Source organism: Carlito syrichta, unplaced genomic scaffold, assembly GCF_000164805.1.
Source record: "Carlito syrichta isolate Samal-C Ts95f unplaced genomic scaffold, Tarsius_syrichta-2.0.1 Scaffold306767, whole genome shotgun sequence".
Classification (NCBI taxonomy): domain Eukaryota; kingdom Metazoa; phylum Chordata; class Mammalia; order Primates; family Tarsiidae; genus Carlito; species Carlito syrichta.
In genome coordinates this window covers 697,251-705,407 of record NW_007250863.1, presented here as the reverse complement: position 1 = coordinate 705,407, position 8,157 = coordinate 697,251, and the positions used below count along the sequence as shown (strand labels likewise).

General features: G+C 45.6%; 1 protein-coding gene across 2 annotated transcripts in view; it reads left to right on the top strand.

Annotated features, from left to right (window-relative positions):
* The first annotated feature begins 326 nt into the window (after nt 1–326).
* The window catches only part of MAP7D2 (MAP7 domain containing 2), a 121,031-nt gene continuing 113,200 nt past the window's right edge, over nt 327–8,157 (top strand). For both annotated transcript variants that reach the window (XM_008063349.2, XM_008063348.2), the window contains exon 1: nt 327–562. In XM_008063349.2, the coding sequence (XP_008061540.2) occupies nt 328–562 (235 nt within the window). In that variant the 5' untranslated portion in view covers nt 327. The remainder of the gene's footprint in view (nt 563–8,157) is intronic.

The following is an 8,157-nucleotide window of genomic DNA, read 5'->3' as shown; positions in this document are numbered from 1 at the left end:
TGGGCACGAGTGAGCACGTGTGTGCACGTGGTGGGGGTCCATTGTATTAACACATTTTATGAGAATGTGTGTGCACACTGTTAGAAACTGCACCCTACATCTAATACACGCTTCAAGTATGAGCGTGCACTGTATGAGGAGGTGCATTTACGCTGGGTGTGCACGTAGTGTGTGCATGATGCGTGTAAGAATTGCATGAAGCACTATACACGTTGTGTGTGTATGTGTGTGTGTGTGTGTGTATGTGTGCGCGCGCGCGTGTGTGTGTATAGTGGCATGTGCACGCCATGCGCGCGCACTGCGTGAGAACCGCTGTGCGCATCGCACATGCACGTCCTGCGCGCGCTCTGCGTGAAGACGCGTGCGCATGCGGGCGCGCGCGATCTGGTGCTGCGCGGCGGGCGGGCAGTGCGCCTGTGCAGCCGGCGCATCCCGATGGAGCGAGACGGTGGCTTCGGGGCGGGATCCCGGGTTGAGGGGGCTGCGCGGGGCACCATTCTCCCTGGGAAGATGGCTGAGCCGGGCGCGGTGCGGACCTCGCCACCTAACCACCGGCCTCCAGGTAGGGCCCTCAGAGTGCAGCGGGCGCGTGGGAGCTTCGCGCTCCCTGGGGGGCGGGCCGGGCCGCACAGGGCAGCGGTCCTCGAGCACGAGGGCTGAGACGCGGCGCAGAGCTGGGATAAACGCCCTTTCCTTGGCTCGGGGTCGGCTGGGATCCAGGGGCCGCGCCCCTCGGTGCGCACACAGGTGGCGGGATGGGTGAGTGTCTCTGAGGATGGTTTAGGGTGGTGTGTGTTTGAGATGGAGGTGCCTGAGGGTGTTCTGTGATCCAGTCCCTGTCCTCGAGGGGCAGCCGGCGTGAGGACACTGGGCTGGACCGAGCGGGCTCCTGGGGGTGGCCCCGGCCTCCGCGCCTGTCTGCTCTGCGGCTTGGGAAATGCGCACGAGCGGCAGCTGCAGCTTCGTGCTTCTTGGCGTCCCCCAGGGGGCAAAACCGGCGTGTCACCCAGGGGCTGAGGCGGAAAGAGCATCTCTTGGACGACCAGGCTCGCGCCCCGGGCCTGGTGCTTCTGTCTCCGGGATGCTCTCCCGAGGTCTCGGGTATGCTGCCCAAGTGTCTGGCTCGGTTTCTGCCCCCTCACGAGGCCGCAAGGCTGCATGCAGCTGCTGGGAGCCAGGGAGGGCTGGCCCCTGTGCTGGCTGTCCAGAAACCAGCCAGGCGGGAGGAAAATTGTGAGGTCATCAGGCAGGATTTCAGATAAGCAGTTGTGCATCTTCTGGCGCTGACGTTCTGTAAAGTGGTTGCAGGTAGTGTGGAGGTGTAGGCAACGTGGAAAGCGATTTTGTGTAATTTTTCCTGGCAACATCTTTTTTGTTGCTGTTAACAATGCAAGCTATTTAAAAAATATTTTTGACTGCAGTCTAGCATGCATACGAAAAACGCACAACTCTTAAATATAGTGAAGATATGAGTATTTTATCTAAGGTGAACCAAGAAAAGGAAAGAAATCAAAATATTTAGTCATTTAAAACATGCTTTTCATGGCGGGGTTCTGCTTTGACCTTCAGTTGCATCATTCATAGAATAGGGGATGGCTTAAGTCATTTCCAGTTTGTGTTTTTCAGTATGCTTTTTTAAAGGGTATAATTTAATAAGTATCACAGAAGAGTGATACAACTACCTCTTACATGTATTCTTCTGTTTTCATACTTTTTGCTGAGGAAACTCAACCTCCCCTTTCTGCTGTTTTATTCTACAAGGTCCCCTGCCAGGGACAGGCAGAGGGGACCTTGTAGAATAAAACAGCAGAAAGGGGAGGTTAAGTTTGTATTTTTATTTGATTAGGAGTTTAAATAATAGGTTATTTAGATGTTTTGTACTAATGAGAGGCAGGGAGGGGCTGTATGGTTGGGCTTTCAATTTATCTGGGATTTTAATTTATTTGAAGGAAATTAAGAGGGGGGATTCTTATTAAGTTCTGTTTAGAAACTTTTCTTCCCTCCCTCCCTCCCTTCTGGCAGGGGCTCACTCTGTCACCCAGGCTGGAGTGCAGTGGTACCATTATAACACACTGCAACCTCAAACTCCTGGGCTCAAGTGATCCTTCTGCCTCAGCTTTCTGAGTAGTTGGAACTACAGGTGAGTGTCAGCATGCCTGGCTAATTTGTTTTTGTAGAAACAGGAGCTTGCCATGTTGCCCAGCCTGGTCTCACCTTCTGGCTTCAAACAATCCTCCTGCCTCAGCCTTCCAAAGTGCCAGGATTACAGGTGTGAGCTACCGTGCCAGGCAAGACACTTCATTGTTGAATCATTTAATACACTCTACTTACATTAAGATTAGCTTTGCCAGGTGTGGTGGCTCACGCCTGTAATCCCAGCACTTTGGGAGGCGGAGATGAGAGGATTGCCTGAGTTCAGGGGTTTGAGACCAGCCTGGACAAATTGGTGGGACCTTGTCTCTACAATAAATCAAAAAAGTTAGCCGGGCATGGTGGTGCACGCCGGTGGTTCTGGTTACTTGGAAGGCTGAGGCAGAAGGATCACCTGAGCCCAGCAGGTCGAGCCTAGCAGGTCGAGGCTGCGGTGGCCATGAGCGTGTTACTGCACTCCAACCTGGGCAACAGAGTGAGACTCCAACTCAAAAACAAAACAAAACAAAAGATTAGCTTAAAACTGTTTTCCTTCATTTGAAATTAGAAATATAGAAAGACAGTTTGTGTGAAGGTTTAAAGTATTAAACATCTGTGTGCATTAAGATTGGTGTGGTAAAATTGGAGTGTTCAATTTAGGTGCCAGATAGTACCACAGTTTGTCCTTTTGGAGGTTACTGAGGCCAGGTACTTAGAAAAATAATATCCTCAGAAATACTGGATACTGATCATTCTTAGTCACCCAAGGCCTTACCATTTGAGATCCATTCCTAATAAGAATTAACCTGCTTTTCTAGAGTGTCAGCCATTGTCCCTAAGCTTGCTGAGTGCTGTGAGGACTGAAAAAGACTGAAAGGCCTAAGATGTGTAGGCTCTCTGACAATCTCATGTCGACACAGTTGGGGGTTGTGAACTGGCGAGTGGTTTTTTTGGGAGCTGTTGTAAAGACTGCTAGGGAATACTGCTGGTGGTTTTCTCTAGCAACAGGTTCTTCTGATATTGAAATCCTGTGCATGTTTCCATTACCCACCAGTGATGCCTTCTTTCTTTCCTTTTAATTACCCCTAGGATGAAAATTGCTAAATCTACTGTTCTTTTAGTTACTGTGTTATATGAACAGTAAAACAGATAAGCAAGTGCCTGTAGTTTCTGTTTAAATACCTGTAGCCAGCATGTAGAATCACCAGATCTCAACTGTCACATCAAACTGCATCACTGACATGCAGGTCCTGTGTTCCCCTCAGCCTGAAATGTCCTCTTCTTTCCTTTTCCTTTCAGGAATTCACTTCTTTTAGGCTCTCTCAGTCCTCCTGTCTGTGCCTGCGGTACCTCCGGCCAAGCACTCTTATTTTGCTGGTGTTACATTAACCTTTGGGTTCCTCTAGGCACAGGTTCATTGGATGCCCACTCTATGCCTGGCTCTGTGCTGGTGGCTATTGCTGTAACTAAAGCTGAGTCGATCGAGGTCCAGACTGCCATGGTGTGAATGTCAGTCCTCCTCTTCCTACTGTGTCACTTTGGGGAAGTTTTTTGATGTCTCTGAGCTTTTGTTTTCTCATCTTTAAAATAGGCTTAAGAACAACACGGAGCTAGAGTACTGTCTTGAGGATGGAGGAATTAATATCTGTAAAGCAGTGCCTTACACAGCCAGTGCTCAAGCTGGGTAGCCATTATTAGCTTGAGGGCAAGGCCTGGGTCCAAGTTATAGGTGCCTCTCTTAGTGCTACCTGGTGCAGAGGGTGGCTGAATAATCACCCTACCACTCTTCAGAGCTTTTGTGCACAGTAGGTCTGTGACCCATGTTTTCCAATTGCACTATGCTGGGAGCAGCTGCAGTGGGTTGAGAGCTCAGTGAATACTAGTGAGTTAGATTAAAGAAATCTGCCTGTGAGAAGTTTAAGAGATTGGAACTGCAAAGCATGTTTCCTGAAGCCTGTTGAGTTTTCCAGTGTATTTTGCAGGTGAATACTGTTTTACTGAGTTGAACTTGTTTGCCTATTGTTCCCTAGAAGGAGGAATTACTTTGAGATAAGATGGCATTTCCTCATGTCCTTTCACCTGCATATCTTCATCCCTTACCCTGAGCAGGAGAATGTAGGGGTACAAACTGGCAGTTCAGGAGAACCTCCCCCAGGGGTTCAAAGTAGGTTGGGGCCAATAGCAAAGGCTGAAAGTTGGGTCCCCAAGAAATCAGAGTTCATCCTTTTTTAAAGTTGTATTTAAAATCATTCTTAAACACTTTAATCTAAAACTACTGGGCTCTAAGAAGAACAAGTTGAGTTTGTGTGTACATGCTGACTTATTAGAGTCCTTTTGGCAGTAGGAAGAACCACCCACTTTCTACAATGATGTATTTGGTTTGGGGCTCTGGCTTTGTTTACTGGTGGCAGTATAGAACTTGGACCTATCAGGACTTGCAGGGCAAACTGTTGAAGGTCTACATAACTATCAGTGGTTTCTCTTCTGATGTTCTGACCCTGGTGACTCAACAGCTCAAAGTTTGTCATCTCTAGCCCTTCTAACTCTCTAATATATGTTTTTTCTTTTGAGTTGGAGTCTCACTCTGTCACCCAGGCTGGAGTACATTGGCACGTTTGCAGCCACCCCAGCGTTGATCTCCTGGGCTTTAGGCGATCCTTCTGCCTCAGCCTTCCAAGTAGCTGGAGCCATAGGCTTGCACTATCACACCTGGCTACTGCTGCCGCTGCCGCTGCCGCTTCTGCTGCTGCTGCTGCTGCTGCTTCTGCTTCTTCTTCTTCTTCTTCTTCTTCTTATTATTATATTATTATCATTATTATTTACTGTAGAGATGAGGTCTCACCAAGTTGTCCAGGCTGGTCTCCAACCCCTGGACTCAGTCGATCCTCTCGCCTTAGCCTCCCAAAATGCCAGGGTTACAGGCTGAGCCACCGTGCCCAGCCACCTCTCCAATATTAAAGGATGTTTTCTTCTCTTTCAGGCACCCCATCTTCTGCACTGGTTAGTTTTTAAAGAGAACATCTTGTCTTCTGTAGTAATTATACCAATTGACTCACAAAGCAGAAGTATTCAAAGGGTTGATTTGGGCAGGTGAGAGATGGGGATTTCTGGAGAATGTAGGTAAATATCCAATATGCTTTGTTGGGAGCATTTAATGAGATACGTTGCCTGGTGATATGATGATATTACCTGGTTTGGGGGGCGGTTATCCATGTGCTGAGTTGGCGCTGGCAGCAGTTCCACGGTTTGAAAACTTCCTACAGGTCTGCCCTCCAGCCTTCCTGAAAGGAATTTTACCAGAAGAAGGAAGAGTGGTTGCCCTTAGGAAAGGATTGCTCACTGTCCACTCTGCGTCTAAGGTGGCCACCTTTGAGTGTGAGTCTGCTGTCTCAGCATCTGAGGCTCTAGGGTGGACTAAGCCTCTGGATTCCCCCTTGTTTGCCTCCCCCCTCATTTGCCTCTGAAGTCAGTCTGGATGCAAGCCCTTGATTGGCTTTTCTGTCAGGAAGCATTTGTTTTCCTCTTGCACAGGAACTTTTTCTCTTATTAAAAGTCTCATGATTAGGGTTCATTTTAGCTCCCCAGATAGTAACGATTACTAATTGCTAAGCACTTATGTGCCAAGCACTGGTATAAGCACTTGTCATACTTTACTTTCTTCCTCACAACCACCCTTTATACTGTTTTTATCCTCATTTTACAGATGCTTCGATTATTACCGTGTAACAACCCACTCCACAACTTATTATTTCTCACAACTCTGGGAGTTGCCTGGGGCAATCAAGCAATTTTGTCACTTCATCTGGGGTCAGCTGGAGTCACTCATGCCACTACAGTCAGCTGGGAGATCAGTTGGGCTTGAAATATCCAAGATGGCTCCTCATTGTCCAGGTGTCTAATCACAGGGAGTCTGTCCTGGACTTCCTAACAGCATGGCAACTGTGCTTCAAGAGTGAGGAAGCAGCAGTTGCCAGTTCTCTTACAGCCTAAACTTAGAAGTCCCAGAATGTCACTTTTGTTGCATTCAGTGGTCAAAGCAAGTCTCAAGGCTAGCCCAAATTCAAGGGGTATGGAAATAGACTCCATCTCTTGATGTGAGGAGTGGCATGTATCTACTGGGAAAGGAGGAAGAGTTAGTGACCCTTTTAGAGATGATCTACTGTACCAGGTACATAGTGAGACCTCAGTATCCATGGGGGATTGCTTCCAGCACCTCTCATGGATACCAAAATCCGAGGATGCTCGAGTCTCTGATACAAAATGGTGTCATATTTGCATATAACCTATGCACATCTTCCCGTATAGTTTAAGTAATCTCTGGATTCCTTATAATACCTAATACACTGGTAAATGCCATGTAAATAGTTGTTATGCCGTATTGTTTAGGGAATAATGAAAAGAAAAAATGTCTGTACATGTTTAGTTCCCATGCAACTGTCTGTTTCTTTTCTTTTTTTAATTTATTGAATATTTTTGATCCATGATTGGTTGAATCCACTGATACAGAACCCACAAATATGGAGGACTGACTGTGCATTGAAATTAAGAAAGGTTAAGTAATTTGCCCAAGGACATCCGGTAAGTGGCAAACCAGACCTCATAGCCAAGAGTGTTTGACTCCAGAGTTGAAAATGTGTAAAACCCCCATGCCATTGTGCCTCTACAGACAGATGATAACAAACTCCTTTTGCACATGAGCATAGTCTCCCAAGATCTAGCCTGGTACTATCTAGCCACATCTTATGAGGATTTTGTATGCCTTTTCCTTAGTATGCAGTTGTTTTTCTCCCCAAAAGTGATGAGGACCTCACTTCTTAGAATTACAGCAAAAAGGTTAATTAAAATGCTTAGGGGAAGAGAAATCCCATGTAACATAATTTCCTGGTTTGCCTGAAGTTAACCCCCACCCTCTTTGTACCAGCCTTTATTGTTGAGGATCTTTGAAGATATCCTTAATCTGTTTGCTGCCTTAGGACTCCATATTGGCTCTTGCTGTGCCTCTGGGGTCGTCACTCTGGAAGGACCCTGGAAGAGTCTCTGATACTCTAGTCTAGTGTATCTCTTACCAACTCTGGTAAAGGATCAGTTTTCGTTTCTGTTTTTCTAATTTCCAATATGCTATTGACCAATACCTTGGTAAAACACAATAAAGAAGACTTACTAGAAAAATAAAATATAGAAGATCTCGAAAATGCAAGTTCCAATTTTTAAATATTAGATTAGATTAAGTATTAGATTAAAAGATTTCAATGGACATCAAATTATTCTGTCAGATTGCAGTAAATGTTTCTAAATGTGTGCTCTCAATTTATGCCCATTTGTGGACTGACAATGAACAGTAAGAAGACTGGGCACCCTTTCTGCAGCCCCTTTAGTGTTAGGCTGCCTCAGGATTTCCTCAAAAAAAAAAAAAAAGCTGCCCTGAAGGTAGGTAGTTATCTCAATTGACTGTTCTCAGTCAGTTATAGATAGAACTCCTTATTCTACTCTTTCCCTCTTCTCACCATTGTACTTAACTAGTCTTTTTTTTAATTTGAAAAAGAAAAATAGAATTTTTTTTAAAAGTGGAAAAAAAAGACAGGCAACTGTTCATAGACCACATTTTGAGTAGCTCTACTCTGGGCCAACATTTCCCAAAAGGTGTGATGGTACATAAGAGGTTTTTAGGTTGCATGTGGGCAAACTTATCTTTTTAATTTTAGTAAAAAGTCAATTTAAAGAAAAACACCAAATAATAGTATAGGTCAGTGCTGGCTAATACAAATAGAATGCTAGCCATATATGTAATCTTAAATTTTCTAGTAATCATACTAAAAAAAAAACAGGTGAAATTAATATAATACGTGTTAGGTTAGAAATATTTATCCCAGCGGGGCCTCCAAAATGTTAGGTCAGACCCGCCAGGATGGGGTTGTGCGATCTGGTGCCATGTGAATGATGCAAAGAATTGTGCAGAAGTTAGAATGGAAAATATAGTTTGTTTAGAAAGTAAATGAGCAGAGGAAGGGGAGAGATTCACCTCTCCAA